This window comes from Trachypithecus francoisi, unplaced genomic scaffold (assembly GCF_009764315.1).
Source record: "Trachypithecus francoisi isolate TF-2019V2 unplaced genomic scaffold, Tfra_2.0 Lachesis_group4, whole genome shotgun sequence".
NCBI classification, from domain to species: Eukaryota; Metazoa; Chordata; class Mammalia; order Primates; family Cercopithecidae; genus Trachypithecus; species Trachypithecus francoisi.
The window spans coordinates 94,130,438-94,147,454 of record NW_022681469.1 but is presented as its reverse complement, the minus strand read 5'-3'; the positions used below and the strand labels follow the sequence as shown (position 1 = coordinate 94,147,454).

At 38.0% G+C, this 17,017-nt stretch overlaps 1 protein-coding gene across 2 annotated transcripts in view; it reads left to right on the top strand.

The window, feature by feature from the left end:
* The window catches only part of RAPGEF5 (Rap guanine nucleotide exchange factor 5), a 241,612-nt gene that overhangs the window by 34,156 nt on the left and 190,439 nt on the right, over positions 1–17,017 (top strand). For both annotated transcript variants that reach the window (XM_033192533.1, XM_033192532.1), the window contains exons 2-5: positions 5,149–5,199; positions 7,568–7,674; positions 12,941–13,062; positions 14,510–14,678. In XM_033192533.1, the coding sequence (XP_033048424.1) occupies positions 5,149–5,199; positions 7,568–7,674; positions 12,941–13,062; positions 14,510–14,678 (449 nt within the window). The remainder of the gene's footprint in view (positions 1–5,148; positions 5,200–7,567; positions 7,675–12,940; positions 13,063–14,509; positions 14,679–17,017) is intronic.

The window sequence follows — 17,017 nt, the reverse complement described above, 5'->3', positions numbered from 1 at the left end:
AATGGGAAGTCAAAATTAAGTTTAATGCCATGGATGCCATTTAAAGGGTAGACTCTTTCTGAAGGTATGTAGGTACTATGCTACTGTGCAGACATGAAGATACTGTAGCTTAAGGCTATGTCTAGGATCGGTTGTATGGAAAACACATACCACATGAACAGGTGCAGGATGGGATTTGCCAAAACAGTGGCTTTTTGTTCTACACAAGCCACTTGGAGGTTCAGTCATGGATCCCTATGCTATTGGTAAATGACAGTACCTCTTCTTCATTTAGCAAGGTGTGTGCAGGAGTTGATGTCTGAGCAGTGCTCCAAGCGCCATAGGTGAAGTGGATGAGGAGAGTTTCAATTTGCCATTCCCAATCACTTATTTTTACAGTTCCCCTGACACCTGGCTGCACCTTAGAACCACCTGGGAAATTTGGGGAAAGACTGCCCAGCTCTCCTCGTAGAGATTCAAATTCAGTATGTTTGGGGTGCATCCTTAATACCTGTTTTATTTGTTTTTCTGCAGCTTCCCAGGTGGTTCTATTTACATCCAGAGTTGAGAACCACTGAGTCTAGCAGATACTACTTGTGACTTCTTACTGCAGTTAAATGCACTTACTTGTCACATTACTCTTAAATTATCACATCCTATGTTAAGAGACATGTATGGGACAATAACTGCAGTTAGGTTGCAAACTTGGACAGATTTCTTAACCTCTTTAAGTCTAGTTTTGTCATCTGCAAAATAGGATTAATTATAGTACCTACCTCATAGTTTTTCAAGTATTAAGTAATGTGATGCATGCAAAATATTTAGTATAGGCTGGGTGTGGTAGCTCATGCCTGTAATCCCAGTACCTTGGGAGGCTGAGGCAGGCAGATTGCTTGAGCCCAGAAGTTTGAGACCATCTTGTGCAATAGGGTGAAATCCTGTCTCTACAAAAAAAAAAAAAAAAAAAAAAAAACCAGCTGGAGGTGGTGGTGGTGCGTGCTTGTAGTCCCAGCTACTCGGGAGGCTGAGGTGGGAGGATCAATTGAGCCTGGAGGCTGTAGTGAGCTGTGCTTGTGCCACTGCACTTCAGCGTGGACGACAGGGTGAGACCCTGTCTCAAAAAAAAAAAAAGAAAAAACCCCCAAAACTTGGTGTAATCTCTGGCATACAGCAGAAACTCAGTTACTATTAATAACGTGTAGCATGTTATCAGAGAGTGATGTGAGCCACCACACCTGACCCACTATCCCCAACTTTGATGACTGGATAATTCTCAAGCCTATAATCTGGCTGGGATTCTGTCCTTTTAACCTTGACCAAGCTTTGGTTGAGATGTAAGTTTATTTGGGGGCTGAAGAATGGCCCACAAGTTCTTCCTGTGTTAAAAATCCACTGGGCAGCTTAATAGATCATAGCCTTTAGTATTTTATTTTATAATCTCTTTACATATGTGCCTGCTAGTTATGAGGCTTTTTATCTTCCTGCGTTTGTAAGAAATTCACGTGTACTTATTCCATTGTTTCATCTTCATATTCTGCCTGGTCACCCAGAATAGGAAGAGGAACAGTGGCTGAAGTTGGCAGACAGTTGTGTTATTCTTGCATTAACAATAAATTTGGTAGTTCTTGTTGGTTCATGTTAGTAAAAGGGCAGGTAGTGCTTCTGTAGTGACTGAAGCGATTTGATCTTTTTCCTTTATTTCTCTCACCCCTTAGTAGCCTAAGTACTTTAACTGAGTCTAAGGATACTATTAAGGCATCTCCTTTAAAAACGAATAAAAACTGTTCCTATCTCTTTTAAGGGCTAATGAAAAATATGCCTATTACAGTGTTTAGCAAGATATTTTTAGCAACTCTGGAGTGAGTTCCTTGCCTGCTTCAGAGTCAGCTTCATGAACTATTACACTTTAATTTTAATATATACCTGACTTAAAAAATGTAATATATGGTTGCTAACCAATTATTTTTGGAGTTACGCCATTATTTTTTTCTGGAAGTCCATTTGTGAATATTAAAGGATTGCAATTTCCTAGTTTACATTTAAAATATGAGGCTTGCCTGTAATCAGGGAACCATTTTCCATGGTACATTAAAATGGAAAGGAGGAATACATTTGGCTTAAAAATATATTTTCATTTGTGTTATTAGTATTTTCATCTCTCTGGGATATATATGTCTTTCATGAAAGAATCATTGCATCCAACTTAAGTAATTCTAGGAAATTTAAAATACATAGGATAAAGGAATCATCACTTTGGGCATTATATTTATGAGATATTATGGTGGGAGCCATTTAAGAGAGGATACCCTGCATCGAGTGACTAGCCATCTAAGATTGCAGAGAAAATTGATAGGGAGATTAGGATCAAGAAAAAGAAGTCATGGGCTTAATAGGTTCTTTAGATCCTATGCCTTCTGTCAAATGGGTTTTCTAAATTAGGGATGGTATCTTGTCCGTGTGTGTGTTTCTGGAAGTTCCCACAGTGCCTGGTGCTCAGCTGAGTAAGTGCTTCAAAAATGAAATGAATGGAAGTAAGTTGCCACAGGAGTGATGAGATGAGGCCCTGGGATGCTGAGAGGAAAAATAAAACCAAGGGATTCCAAGATGGGATGAAAACAGCTGAATGATTGTATATCAGGGAAAGAATGTCAAAATGAAAAGAGGGGGGTGCATTTTCAAGGGTGCTTTTGCGGTACTCTTGCTGGAAATGCTGGGAGGGCAGTTCTTAAGTGATTTACAGCAGCAGTAAGATGGCCCATGGTATTCCTCTGATAAAATTAAGTAACAGTCCTTTCCCAGTACCTGCTAAAAATGAGGTAATGGATGGAATATTCCCAGTACTGAAAACTAACATAGAGTGGTCTCTGCGGAAGTACAGTTACGATAGTTGTTTTAAATTTAGGGAGTCAGTACTTGACTGAGTTCCACAAAGCTCTCTGGCTCCCCATGCTCCGCTAACAAGTTTGAGAACCGCTGTCCTAGAGTGTTAATGAAACGAAGCTCTCCTGGGACCAGTGAAGAGAGCGTTTCAAGGCAGTTCCCGACAGCCAGCTTAGGAATTGTGTCCTGTAAAAGACAGTGATTATGTCGAGCTTGTTGAGTTCCTGGGGCCAGTAGCTTATCTAACGCTGCTATCTATTCAGTATAGAAGAACCCTATTGCTTTATTTACTCACCTTACCTACCTTTTGAAGCAAGCTATCCATGGGGGAGGTTTCTGTTAAGTGGAATTGTGTGAGTGTAACACGAGTGTGTAGACAGCCAGATCCCGGTTGGCAGTGGCCAGGAAGGCAAGTGGCTTGTTTTGTTTTGTGAAAATGCTCCTGCCCAGGTTTTTTTTTTTTTTTTTTTCTTTTCTTTTAGAGCTTGTTTCTGCTTAAAAGCTTTTTCTTTAACTAGATTATATAAACTATTTGCTTTTCTGAGCTGATTCAGGCAATTAGATGAGTCATAAAGACTGTCATTTCTGGTCTGCCATAGTGATTTTAAAAGTCTACCTGTTTAGAAAAAAAAAAATGATGATGATTCATCTTCATATAATCTGGTACATTTAAAACTTTTAAATTGTTCAATATATCAATAAGGGACTATATTACATAGGCTCATGGTACATGAGGCCTAGGCAGTGCTGATTGGGAATACATTTAGACAAGACCGGAAGGCTGGGAATTAAAAATGGGCTCTCTACTTTATAAAATGTATTTTCTTTGAATGAAGTTACAAATCTTTAACAGGGTATCATTTGGCATTTCTGGAAAAAGAGTTGATACATTTTATTTTAGTTTAATTAGGAGTAGTGTGAGGGCCATGTGGCCTGGGGAAGGGGCAGAATGGGAATTCTCTTTTTAGACTAAAGTTTAGTAGAAGGTTCAGATGCTGGAAAGTGATGACTGGTGGGGTACATTTTGTACATTTAGCAAAGTATTCTAAGACATGGAGGCGGCAGTCTGAAAACTATAGGATCTCGAAAGATAGCAAGACTTAGAATAGAGATGGAAAGAGCTTTTAAACATAGGTTGGAAGTTCAATAAATGTTAGTTTCTCTGTTCTTTTTTTTATACTGCAATAGGAAATGATAATAGTTCTGTATTGTGCTTAAGCATATGTGGGTGATGGTGCTGTTTCCTGGATCATTAGGCAGGAAAAATTAGCTCCTGCAACTCAGATCATTCAGCAATTACTTATTAAGTTGATACGGTTATATAAATATCTAAATAAATGAATAGAAAAATTAAACATCTTTATGCACTGTTGTGTGCTAGATGCCATGAAAGCAAAGCAGAATGAGCTGCCAGCCCTCCCTCAAGGAGCTTATGGATTCCTTGGGGCAAATGCGCACACAGAAAAACAACCAACAATGCTGAGCACCCAGGGGCTGCACCTGAATAGTAGCGAAAACAGAGCTCTAAAGAGGAACATACCCCAGTAGGAGGAACTTCATGCAGGAGCCGACTCCACAAAACTGGACTTCAAGTCTGGTGAGATTCTGAGAAGCATTGAGGAAGATGGAAGGCTTTTAACATGAAGACTGACTCGACTAAAGGCAAGGTTATGAGTGGCAGGTTCTTCTGACAAGTGGGTCTTGCTAAACTGAAGAAGCCTTGTTGAGAGTTGGAAAGAGAATACTGGAAATCTGTTGGAGGCAGACTGTGGTGAGCCAAGGGGGCATGGATTAACTCAGATAAGCAATAAGGGACCCTCTGTAAGTCAAGGGGGTGATTTAGGGAGATTTACTTAGTTGAGGTGTGAAGGATGGCCTGAAGGGGATGTGACTAGAGAGCAGGAAAATCCAATGGGAAGCTGAAGCAGGTAGTTGAGGGTATAGTGATGAGGGCCTGAGTTAGGGTGAGGAAAAGGAAAGGAGAAATGGAATCCAAAACACATCAAGAATAAAGTGACCGGTCCAAGAAAATCCCACTCTTTCTATTGTACTTCTGTTGAGAGCCATTCAAGTGGAATATCCTGTCCTGTTGTTATGAATGTTGACCAGATATTTACATTGAGTGAAAATAAGGATACTAAGCCCATAGGGACCATGATTTGAGATTCCAGCTCTTTTTTTTGTTGTTGTTTAGCAGGGTCCTGCCCCTGCCACTGTTGCTTATGTTTTCCTTTTTTGGTACAAAAGTTTATTTGGTTCTAATTATTTTTTTTTCTTTATTTAAAATAGACTCTATCAAGAAGAATATCTAATCCATACCTTGAACATACGCCTTCCCAGGTATGATTCTTTTCTCTTTTACTGCATTTTCTGAAATAGTGATTAAGAAATTCTGATGTACACTTCTCAAGTTACAGTTGTTCCCTTTGCTCCTGACCACATAGAGTTTTGCAGGGATGCTGCAGTGATCACGTTATCTTCTCCACCTGGGATGACACAGCAAAAGTGTTTGAGATGCTCTGATCATTATCATGATTCAAGATGTTCAGGAACTAGGGAAAAAAATTATTTTCCCATCTTCCAGGTTCTTTACATGAATGAATTGATGTGGCAGAGCACGTACATAAATATGATATAAATATATCTATTGTTAAAAACACTGTATTTTACAAATAGCGTATACTTTACACTGAGTTTTGTATAAAAGGAGATTTACTTCCTCATTATTTATCATTGTGTTGCAGTAAAGAATCAATGAACAAAGAATTGCATTTTTTGGCCAGGCGCGGTGGCTCACGCCTGTAATCCCAGCACTTTGGGAGGCCAAGATGCATGGATCACGAGGTCAGGAGATTGAGACTGACCATCCTGGCTAACACAGTGAAACCCTATCTCTACTAAAAATACAAAAAATTAGCCAGGTGTGGTGGCGGGCACCTGTAGTCCCAGCTACTTGGGAGGCTGAGGTAGGAGAATGATGTGAACCCAGGAGACACAACTTGCAGTGAGCAGAGATTGCGCCACTGCACTCCAGCCTGGGCGACAAAGCAAGACTCCATCTCAAAAAAAAAAAAAAAAAAAAAAAATTGCATTTTTTAGGCTAACAGGAGACTGTGAGCTTTGTGAGGGCTGGGATCTTCTCTACCTTCTCCACCACTGTATCCCTACCATCAGGAACAAATCTGACACCTGACAGTTGCTCATTATGTACTTTTTGAATGACTGAGTGAATGAATATTGTATGCTGTCAGGACCAGTCAAGCGTCAGCTGACTCACACCACTTCCTCGGTAATATTTTCTTCCCTTCCTACTTCCTTATCAGTTTGTGTTTAGGAGATGATACCAGGAAAATTAAGGAAGTATAAGGATGAGGTGGATGTTCCCAGTCAAATCATAATCATTATATTATCAATTTGTTTGCCTTGAGAGATGTCAGATATTTCGGCCAGGTGCAGTTGCTCACACCTGTAAGTCCAGCTCTTTGGGAGGTCGAGGTGGGCAGATTGTGTGAGCCCAGGAGTTCAAGACCAGCCTGAGCAGCATAGGGAGACCTGTCTCTACAAAAAAAAAAAAAAAAAATATATATATATATATAAGCTGGGCTTGATGGTGTGTGCTTGTAGTTCCAGCTACTCAGGAGGCTGAGGTGGGAGGATTGATTGAGTTTGGGAAGTCTAGGCTGCAGTGAGCCATGATCTTGCCACTGAACTCCAGCTTGGGTGACAGAGCAAGACCCTGTCTCAAAAAAAAAAAAAAAAAAAAAAAAAAATATATATATATATATATATGTATGTATATGTCTATGTATATATACACATGTATATTGTGTATATGTATATATGTATGTATGTGTGTGTGTGTATATATATAGTAGGTACATAAAAAGTTTACCAAGAAAAAAGTGAAACTATGTAGGCATGTACCCCCAATATAAATTTTCATAAACCTTATGAAGGCAGCTTATTTTCACTTAGCCCCCTTTGCTTGTGAAACAGCATTGTGCTTTGGAGGAAGGTGCTAGTTATAGAGTAGGAGGTAGTATTATAAAGTAGGACCTAGCCCCCTCTAGATCTAAGAACTACCCTTCTCCATCCTCTAAGAACCAGAGACTCATATGGGAGAATTCGAAGATTTAAAAAATAAGTTAAATGAAATTTTTATCTGATAGATGGAATTGTGAAGTAGATGAAACCAGATGCTTGGAATTGGCTATGAACTCTGCAGTTGAATGAAGCTTAAGAGTAAAGCAGCCTGCTGTCAAATTGTGTCATGGTTCGAGATGTTCGCTAGACAGGGAAGAAAATTGTTTTTCCATCTTCCAAGACCTGTGTGTGTTTGCATTATCAATATGCAGACTCAATACATAATATAAATTCTTCATTTGCTGTATCGATATAAATATTGTATTTAAAAAACAGTGGATGATTTACACTGAAAACTTTGTATAAAAGAAAATTATTTATAGCTATAGTTAAATAAAGCAGGTTAGCATTTGGAGAATAGTGATAGCTTAGTAGTGTAAGTGGACTGGTAGCTAAAATAAAGTAAGATAGTTATAGGTTTATAGCTGTATTGGCTAAAATATGTCTCAACCTTATGGACTTGGTTATCATCATATATATATATAGAGAGAGAGAGTATGCTATTGGTAGCTCACAAATTGTCACATTATTCTATATTTACAGTGACTTTGTCTTTTCCATTTAGATTTATGGAGAGAATTCTTCTTGTGCAGGGAGAGCACTGAGGAATGTTATTATCGTTCAAGCAGCTGACCTGATAAAGGACAGAGTGAACCTCAAGGGGTTTTACAGGTAACACAGTTTTCTAACACCTTGTCAGAAATTCTCTTTGAGGAAAAAAAACCCACCCTGTATTAAAAATTGTAACCTTGATCAAAGAGAGGTGGACAATATCAGTAGTAGGAGGGTTTGTTTGTTCTATTGAGGAAACTGGTGGTGACTTTTCATTAAACTTAGTCATGCATTTGTTTACAGTTTGACTCCGTTCTGAAGTTGGGGTATGGAATTTCCAGCCCCAAGTGTGGATGGGCTCCTGAGACAGTCTGTGCTCTGCTTCCTCTGAGACATGATATTTTGCAGCGGGTGAGGGGGTGGTGCTACATTAGGGACTTTAATAAATATAGATCCCCTCTTTAGGGACCTTATTGAGGCCCTGAAAGGATGCCTTGGGCAGAGACCTGCTCTAACTCTCCAGGTGAGAGTGGGCCTCCTCCTTGAGTGCGTAAGGAGCAGGGAGAGACAGGTTGGTATAGGGATGGCAGGTGTCTACCTTGACAGAGGTATGAGAATAAACAGGTAGGTAAATGGCCAGTTTTAAAGTACAGCTGGACCAAGGGCATGATCACTTAGAAAACTTGATGTGTATGTTTTCATTTTATGGAATAATTTAAAGAAAAAAACCAAAAGCAAATTATTAGCTTTTTGTTTTGCCAGATAAAGATATTAAACCACATCAAATGATACCAAAACTATGACAGAAAACAAAAAGAAAAACCACTACCATTTGTTATCACCATTCTATTTTAAATAAATGGCATGTAATACCCATCAAAAGTAGGAAGAGTACTCAGAATTCATGACACCCAAAAAGTAGAAAGTTCTCAGAATAAAGGATGTTCCTTTATGTTAAATAAACTTAGCTTTACGATAAACTCATTATAATATTTCTGTTTTTTCTGTTTGCTGGAAATGGAAAATATTTTATCATGGCTTTGGATTTTGGGATAGTAATCCCCAGACTATCAGAGTAAGACCACCGACTCCCTTTGTACTGAGGCGTAATTTTTGTATAGTAAAATATGCAAATCTTAAATATACAGCTTGAACTTTTATTTATTACACATCTGTGTAATCATTATCCATTTAGCCACTATCCAGATATAGTGGATTTTCATACCTCAGAAAGTTCCTTCATGGCTCTTTTCAGTCAGTAACCATTCCCTGCAACCATTTTTTAACATCACAGACTTGGCAGAGTCTATATTCTTCTGAGCCATTAATTGAGCAAATCCGAAGTGTGATGAGAAACCCCAGTGAATTAATACTTTAAGAACATTTAATCAATCACATTAGCATTTACATAGGTTTTGAAAAATATGCCATAGGCTAGACATGCCTATTCTGTTTACAGATAATGCTTTTGTGTGTATGGAGTTGTGGAGCTCTTTAAAAAGCTCCAAGATCTACTGTTTTCCTTCTATTAGGGATTCATAGGCCAAGGTCTGAGAACCATGAGGGTAGAGCTCAGACCAAGTAGACAGGACAGGGAGTAAAAGGGCTGTGGTGGTTGGACTACTTCACATAGAAACTCACTTTAAAAAATAGATGATGGCATCACCTTTAGAAACATCTGACTTCTCCTTTTTTAAAAGACTAAATTTATATTTGTAAGTCTTTGAGTATAGTCGTGAGCACACTCACAGGATTCATTTTATTTACATGAGGCCATGTGTAACATTGATCATTATTCTCATTTTTTTCCACTTTATTGGATCTCCATGGATAGAGATTAAAAAAGGATTGGGAGATGAACATTAATCAGGTTCATGGAAAAAAGCCATCTATCCAAATTAGAACAGATTTAGGATTTAACGGGAATAGAATGGGGAGAGCATGTGTTTTCCTGTGATCCGGCCAGGACCACTATGATTTTCTAATCTAAGGACTGATTAATATTCTGGGTTTAAGCATGAAATGCTCATGTGATTACCTAGGGATGAATCATTTTCATTTGTCTGGTAGTAAATTGAGGTAAAATATTCCCCATATACTGCATGAGAACTCACTTTCAAAACTTTGAAATGCTTTCTGTTCACTTTGTACTGTAGGAAGAATCACACTGGTTTTTGAGACATCATTTGTTTTGCACGAATACATCACTAAATACCATCACCTGATTTATTTTAAAGATTAGTGTCTGCATTACTATGAATTAATTGCTAAAAGTCTAACTAGAGACAGGAGGATGCTAAGATAAATCAAATTTTCCACTCTGGAGATTGGGTAAATTCATGTTTTGTTAAGCAGTCACATAGGCTTTGAGCTGATCACCTCCATATCACAATGTTCCTACCTAGTATTGAAACTGGAGTTAGATCTGCATGTACTTGGAGCAGTTTCTGGATTGAGTACAAGACTGAAAATATACTGTGGGTAGGAACTGCTGTCTGTGTTTAGATTGCTGTGTCCCAATCGTCTCTGTTTTCTTCCTCACTGCTCTCCCCTAAGTCCTGTGGATTTAGGCATTTTAACCAGATTGTAGCAGGCATGGGGACAAGGCATTAAATGCAGAGATAATGCCACCTCATTTTATATGCTTTGGTGATGTAAATGATAGTGTATAATTTACTCCTAATGTTTGTCCTGGGGTAGGTAGATCCTTATAAGTGATTTAAAACATAACTTGATAAAGCCAGTGGGGGGAATAGAAAAGGATCACGTGCAACAGAAACAGTAGCTTGCTCTGAGAGTGGGGCTCAGTTTTTAATTAATATTGTCCTGACAGTGTTGTGTTCTACCATATTGAGTCAGAGCCCTGCCTCCCCAAAACAGAGTGAGCCCTTCCCATTGAGAAGGGAGATCTGGAGGATTGGGGCTTTGAGGTCACCAGTATCACCTGAGAGTGTGTTAGGAATGTGGAATCTGGCCGGGCATGGTGGCTCATGCCTATAATCTCAGCACTTGGGGAGGCGAAGGCGGGTGGATCACCTGAGGTCAGGAGTTTGAGACCAACCTGGCCAACATGATGAAACCCTAGCTCTACTAAAAATATAAAAATTAGCTGGGCGTGGTGGCAGATGCCTGTAATCCTAGCCCTACTTGGGGGGCTGAGGCAGGAGAATCACTTGAACCTGGGAGGCAGAGTTTGCAGTGAGCCGAGATCGCACTATTGCATTCTAGTCTGGGCAACATGCGTGAAACTCAGTCTCAAAAAAAAAAAAAAAAAAAAGGAATGCGGAATCTGAGGTCCCACCCAGTCTTAGCACGTCAGAATCTATACTTTAAGAACATCACCCAGGTGACTCCTAAGCAGAGTTTTGAGAAGCCCTGTTCTAAGAAGCTTCTTCCTTATCACCTGGGAACAAACAAGCAGCTGTATCCATCTAGCCCCCTTTGCAGTTTGACAGATTAGTTTGTTTAGTAAATGTTTTATTGTGTGCTTTCATAGTCCAGGTGATGTCAGACACTCAGAGCAGGCTAAGGAGCTGCATTGTTTTGAGAATATGAATTAAGATGATACAGTATTTAATCCATGAGATAAAAGTGCTTTCAAAGCCCTGAGGTGCTGGCTAATTGGCAGAGGTGTTGAGGAATTAATTAGTTAATTAACACTTTGAACCTTTAACATGAAAGGTATCCTGTAGAATTAGAAGTTAATCTTGACTGTTTGGTCTAATTGCCTGTTTTGTTGCCATCTGTTTTCTCATTTTCTCTAAAAAACATCCATGTATGTGACTGTTAATCTTTATGCTGGCTTATGCTAACCTGCAACTGAACATGTCTAGAATTGGCTTAATTGCCTTAGAGTATCTTTCAAATAGTGACACTTTACCAAATATATTCTAGCTTTTGATGAAAAGCTAGGATTTTTGTTCAAATATCTCAGCAGAAAAGTTTACTACTTTATTGTTCTTCACCCCAGAAAATGTAGCATCCATGGCAGTTCATATTGTTGGTTATGGTGTGATTCTAGGGTATTTGTAACTTTGCCAATCATAAGAGAACAACATAAGCAGTATTTTTCTACTTTAGAAATACAAATAAATGTTGGCATCTCTTGGTCCTCCAGTACTGCATATAAAGATAGTCATTATATGATACATTATTTAAAAAAAAACATTTTGGCCAGGCGCTTGGCTCATACCTATAATCTCAGCAGTTTGGGTAGCCGAGGCAGGTGGATCACTTGAGCTCAGGAGTTGGAGACCAGTCTGGGCAACATGCCGAAACTCAGTCTCTACAAAGAACAAAATTAGCCAGTGGTGAGCACCTGTACTCCCAGCTACTCAGGAGGCTTAGGTGGGAGGATCTCTCAAGTCTAGGAGGCAGAGTTTGCAATAAGTTGAGATTGCGCCACAGCACTCCACCCTGGGTGACAGAGCATGACTCTGACGCAAAAAAAATTTTTTTCATGATCTTTTCTCATAAGGGAGAGTGAAATTTGATAAAATTTCTGCAAATGACAAAACATTTCAGAAGTTTTTCTTTTTGTTTTTCCCCTGAGGCTCATCCGTATTTGAAAAGTAGGCATGATGATACTGCCTGTAATACCCAGGTTATGACATTTTTTTGAATATAGTTGTGTGTTTTAAGACAGATTACAAAGGTAATTTCTCATGCGTAGTCAGTAGAATCCAACACGTCTGGGTTTATGGTTATGTGACCTGGGCTGCTTAACTAGTTACATGGATTATATTAAAAAGATTAACAATCAAGTTTATTGTTCTTAGAGTAAACTTTAGGGTTCAGTCTTTGAAGAGTAGCAAACAAAACTCTATACTACTGACTATGGTCCCAATTTTGTCTAACCTTGGAATTATTTTGTTCTCAAAAGGACTAGATAAAAATCTATAAATAGTTGAACCAAAGTTTATCACCATCAACTTGAGGTATGTAGCTTACCAAGGTAAAAGCATTATCTTTATATAAAAGGCTGCTAAATTTATTCCTTCTTTTTTCAAACAAGTATATTTTGAGAACTTACTGTGTATTGTGGACTGTTCTAATTGTTGGGAATTAATAGTGAGTTATATAAAGTCCCTGCTCTCCTGAAAATTTTTCTCTAGTGGGAGAAGCAGATATTGTTCATTTGTAAAGATACATACTTATTAAATGTTAGGTGATTTGATGAAAAAGTAGAAGACAATTTGACTCTTGTTTCCCTAAGGAGTGATATTTGAACTTTAATCTGAAAGATGAGTAAGAGGTATATGCCATTTATTCTTGGGTTGCTTGTTTAAAAAAAGCAAGCACATGAAAGGAAAGGTATTATATATCAATTTTTTTGGCAAACGAATGTCAGCAATATCTTACTGTGAATGGCTTTGCTTTTGTTCAGGAGGAGCTGCGTTGGGTCAGAACTGGTAGACTGGCTTCTAGAACACTGTCCTTTTGTCCAGTGCAGATCTATGGCCATAGGAGTCTGGCAACTCCTACTGGACATGGGAATTATGTTATCAGGTTAGTATTATGTCTTGAAGGCACAGCATTATTATTTTATTAAGCTATCAGATGAAAATACACTTGATTTTCTAGAGGATGTTATAATCTGGATGGAAATTATTTTTGAAGATAAATATTTGTATTCTTTCTTATTTTCTAAGTGACAGGTCATCTTTTGTTTCACTTATTTCTCTTAGACTTCTTGTAAAAATTATTAGATACTTGCTGATTCATAGACTCATAATATCTGTAGGAGTCCTTCCTCTACCTCCTTTCTTCTGAACTCAAAAATGCTGCTTACAAACTTTTTTCAAAATCAGTGACATCTTTAGTGTGTGATTTATCTTGTACTTAGGATAATCATCAGAAACTGATTTTATGAGTGGGATGTTATGCCATTTTAATTCACCAAGTAATCATGAACACTTAAAGATATGACCTATGAAAATTAGCTGTTTAGACTGAACAGAAAATAAATGTTAACTGGAAACTAAAATAGATGATGGATATCTCTTTTCTTAGAGAATTGAAGGATTAGAAACCGAGCAATCTGGGTTCTTTATTTAGCCTAGTCTCTCAGCTGCTAGTTGGTCACTGAAAAACCCTTTTTTTCCTATAGGTAATAAATATCAAGGGCATACCCCTAGTCCCGTTGTGAAAGAATGGTACAGATATGGATGTGGGTGTAATCTTAGTCAACAGTACCTAGCACTTAATACTCTTATTTATAAAATTAGTTAACTACCTTTGAGGAATGGAGGTATTATTAGCATACTTGATAGTTTCAGGGTTTTGGTTAGCAAAACATTTCCTACTAGTGCTTTTTTGGAAAAATCTCTAGCTCTTGATTCCTTTAAAACAGGGTTTCCCCACCTTGGTAGTATTGACATTTGGGTTAGATAATTCTTTGTTGTGAAGGGCTGTCCTGTACATTGTAGGGTTTTTTTTTTTTTTTTTAACAGCATCCCTTTCTTCCACCCTCCAATGCCAGTAGCACCTTGCCCCCCAAATGTAACAACCAAAAATGTCTAGACATCACCAAATACCCCCAGAGGAGGCACAGTCACCCTTAGTTGAGAACCATTGATCTAAAACTTGTCATTGTGTTGCATTTCTGCATTACTAAATTAATTCAATATACTAATTTGCTCTGGGACACTAAAAAAGATTTCTCCCTATCCTCTTTGAATTGTTATTGATTTTATCTGCACCTGTCTCTGAAGTAGAAAAAATATAAAATACATGTGAATATGCTGGCCAAAACTTCTAGTAGTAAAAATAGACTAGCCAGTAAGTCCTTTCCACTTCAATGGGATTATAAATATGAATGAGCTTAGAATGTGTAATTATAGTCTTAACCCTGATTTCTCCCAATTATTAGGGCTTTCAGTTTATCATTTGGATTATTGCTGTCTGAGTAATATCCTTTAAAAAACTGATCTGTACATTTTTTTGTTTCAAACAGTGGACCAGCATCTATACTTTCAAGATACTTATGTTTTCTACCAGTTTTCCTCTGATGAATGTAGCTACTTGTACTGTGAATTTGAAAGAGAAGAAGAATGGCAAAATGGTGTCAAGCTTTTACTGCAACTTGTGCCTCTCATTCCTGCTAGAGCTGGCATCTGTGAGCTGTAAGTAGATGCTCTCTTGTGCCATTGTATTCTTACACTTAGATAACATTTACCACGTCCAGGGACTATATTCGGCTCTTTAAGATCACTGTCTCATTTAAGAGGGAGTTACTGTCCCCATTTTTCAGATGCACATTTAGAAAGATAAAATAAATTGCGGAAAATTAAATCCAGCTAATAAGTGACTGGTATTCAAATCCCAGAAGCCCATGCCTCACCATCTGTACCATGTGGTTTCTAAATTATCATCGTTATAGGAGTAGGTGATCTAAATTAGGAAAAAACATATGATTGGGCTTAAGTTGGAATAAAATAATAACACCCATCCTATTCGCTCCAAGTCGTGACTTTCCTAAGAGCTCAACAGAATGTTTCTGAAAATAATCTAGAAGCAACATTTGGCAAATTAAAACACGTGAATCATTATCGCATGAAGATACTGAGTCACTATATGATTAAAATGAATTAAAATTAATTAGGGAAGGCTTGGGAACAGGACTTGAGTCATGATGTGGTGATTCTGACATACCTTTGTTTATCCATGGTGATAGCTTATTTTAGAATTATGAGTTATGGATTAAAATATCAGTTAAAAACTTTTACTTACGCAGAAACACTTCAGTTTCCAGAATGCTTTCCCATATTGTTGACTCTTTCAATTCCATGATAGTAGCAGGCCAAGTGGTACGGTCTTTATGTCATAGATAAGAAAGTAGGTTCAGAGAGAAATACCTGTATAACCATAACGAGGGCAACTCTTATGTTTTTGACAATTGACTGTTGAGAAGGAGGCACAGCAAGATGAGGGAATTGAAGTCTCCACCAATTGTCCCCCAGGCAAGGACACTAATTTAATAACTGCTTACACAGAAAAAAAACACTTTCATAAGAACCAAAAATCAGGTGAGCACTCATAATACCTGGTTTTAGTTCCATATTGCTGAAAGGAGCACTGAAGAGATAGAAAAAACAGTCCTGAGTCACTGATACCACCTTGCCCCGACCATTTACACCAGCATGTACAATAGTCACAAATAAAATTAAATACCTAGGAACTAACCAAAGAAGTGAAAGATCTCTGTTATGAGAATTGTAAACACTGATGAAAGAAATTCAAGAGGACACCAAAAAAGGAAAAAATATTTCATGTTCATGGATTACAATAATCAATTTTGTTAAAATATCCATACCACCAAAGCAATCTACAGATTCAGTGCAATCCCAACCAAACTACCAACGGCATTCTTCCCAGAAATAGAAAAAACAATCCTAAAATTTATATGAAACCACAAAACATCCGGAATAGCCAAGGCTACCCTAAGCAAAAACAACAAAACTGGAGGAATCACATTACCTGACTTCAAATTATGCTACAGAGCTATAGTAACCAAAACAGCATGGTAATTGCATGAAAACAGGCACACAGACCAATGGAACAGAATGGAGAACCCAGAAACAAACCCACACACCTACAGTGAACTCATTTTCAACAAGGTGCCAAGACATACACTGGGGAAGACACAGTCTCTTTAATAAATGGTGCTGGGAAAGCTGGCTATCCATATGCAGAAGAATGAAACTAGACCCCTGTCTCTCACCATATATAAAAATCTAATCAAAATGGTTTAAAGACTTTTAGAGCTCAAACTATGAAACTACAAGATTGGGGAAAATTTTCAGGAAATTGATCTGGGTAAAAATTTCTTGAGCAATACTCCACAAGCACAGGCAACTAACGCAAACATGGACAAATGGGATCACATTAAGTTGAAAATCTTCCTGCACAGCAAGGATACAATGAACAAAGTGAAGAGACAACCCACAGAATGGGAGAAAATATTTGCAAGCTACCCATCTGGCAAGTGATTAATGACCAGAATATATAAGGAACTCAAACAACTCTATAGGAAAAAATCTAACGATTCAATTTAAAAATGGGCAAAAGATCTGAATAGACATTTATCAAAAAAAGACATACAAATGACAAACAGGTTTATGAAAAGGTGTTCAATACCACTGATCATCAGAGAAATGCAAATCAAAACTACAGTGAGATATCATTTCACCCCAGTTAAAATGGCTTATATTCAAAAGACAATGGCTTATGTTCAAAAGACCGCAATTATAAATGCTGGGGAGGATGTAGAGAAAAGGGAACCCTTGTACACTGTTGGTGGGGATGTAAATTAGTACAACCATTATGGAGAACAGTTTGAAGTTTCTCAAAAAAGTAAAAATTGAGCTACCATAGTATCCAGCAGTCCCACTGCTGGGTGTATACCCTAAAGAAAGGTTATATATCAAAAAGATACCTGCACTCCTGTGTTGATTGCATCACT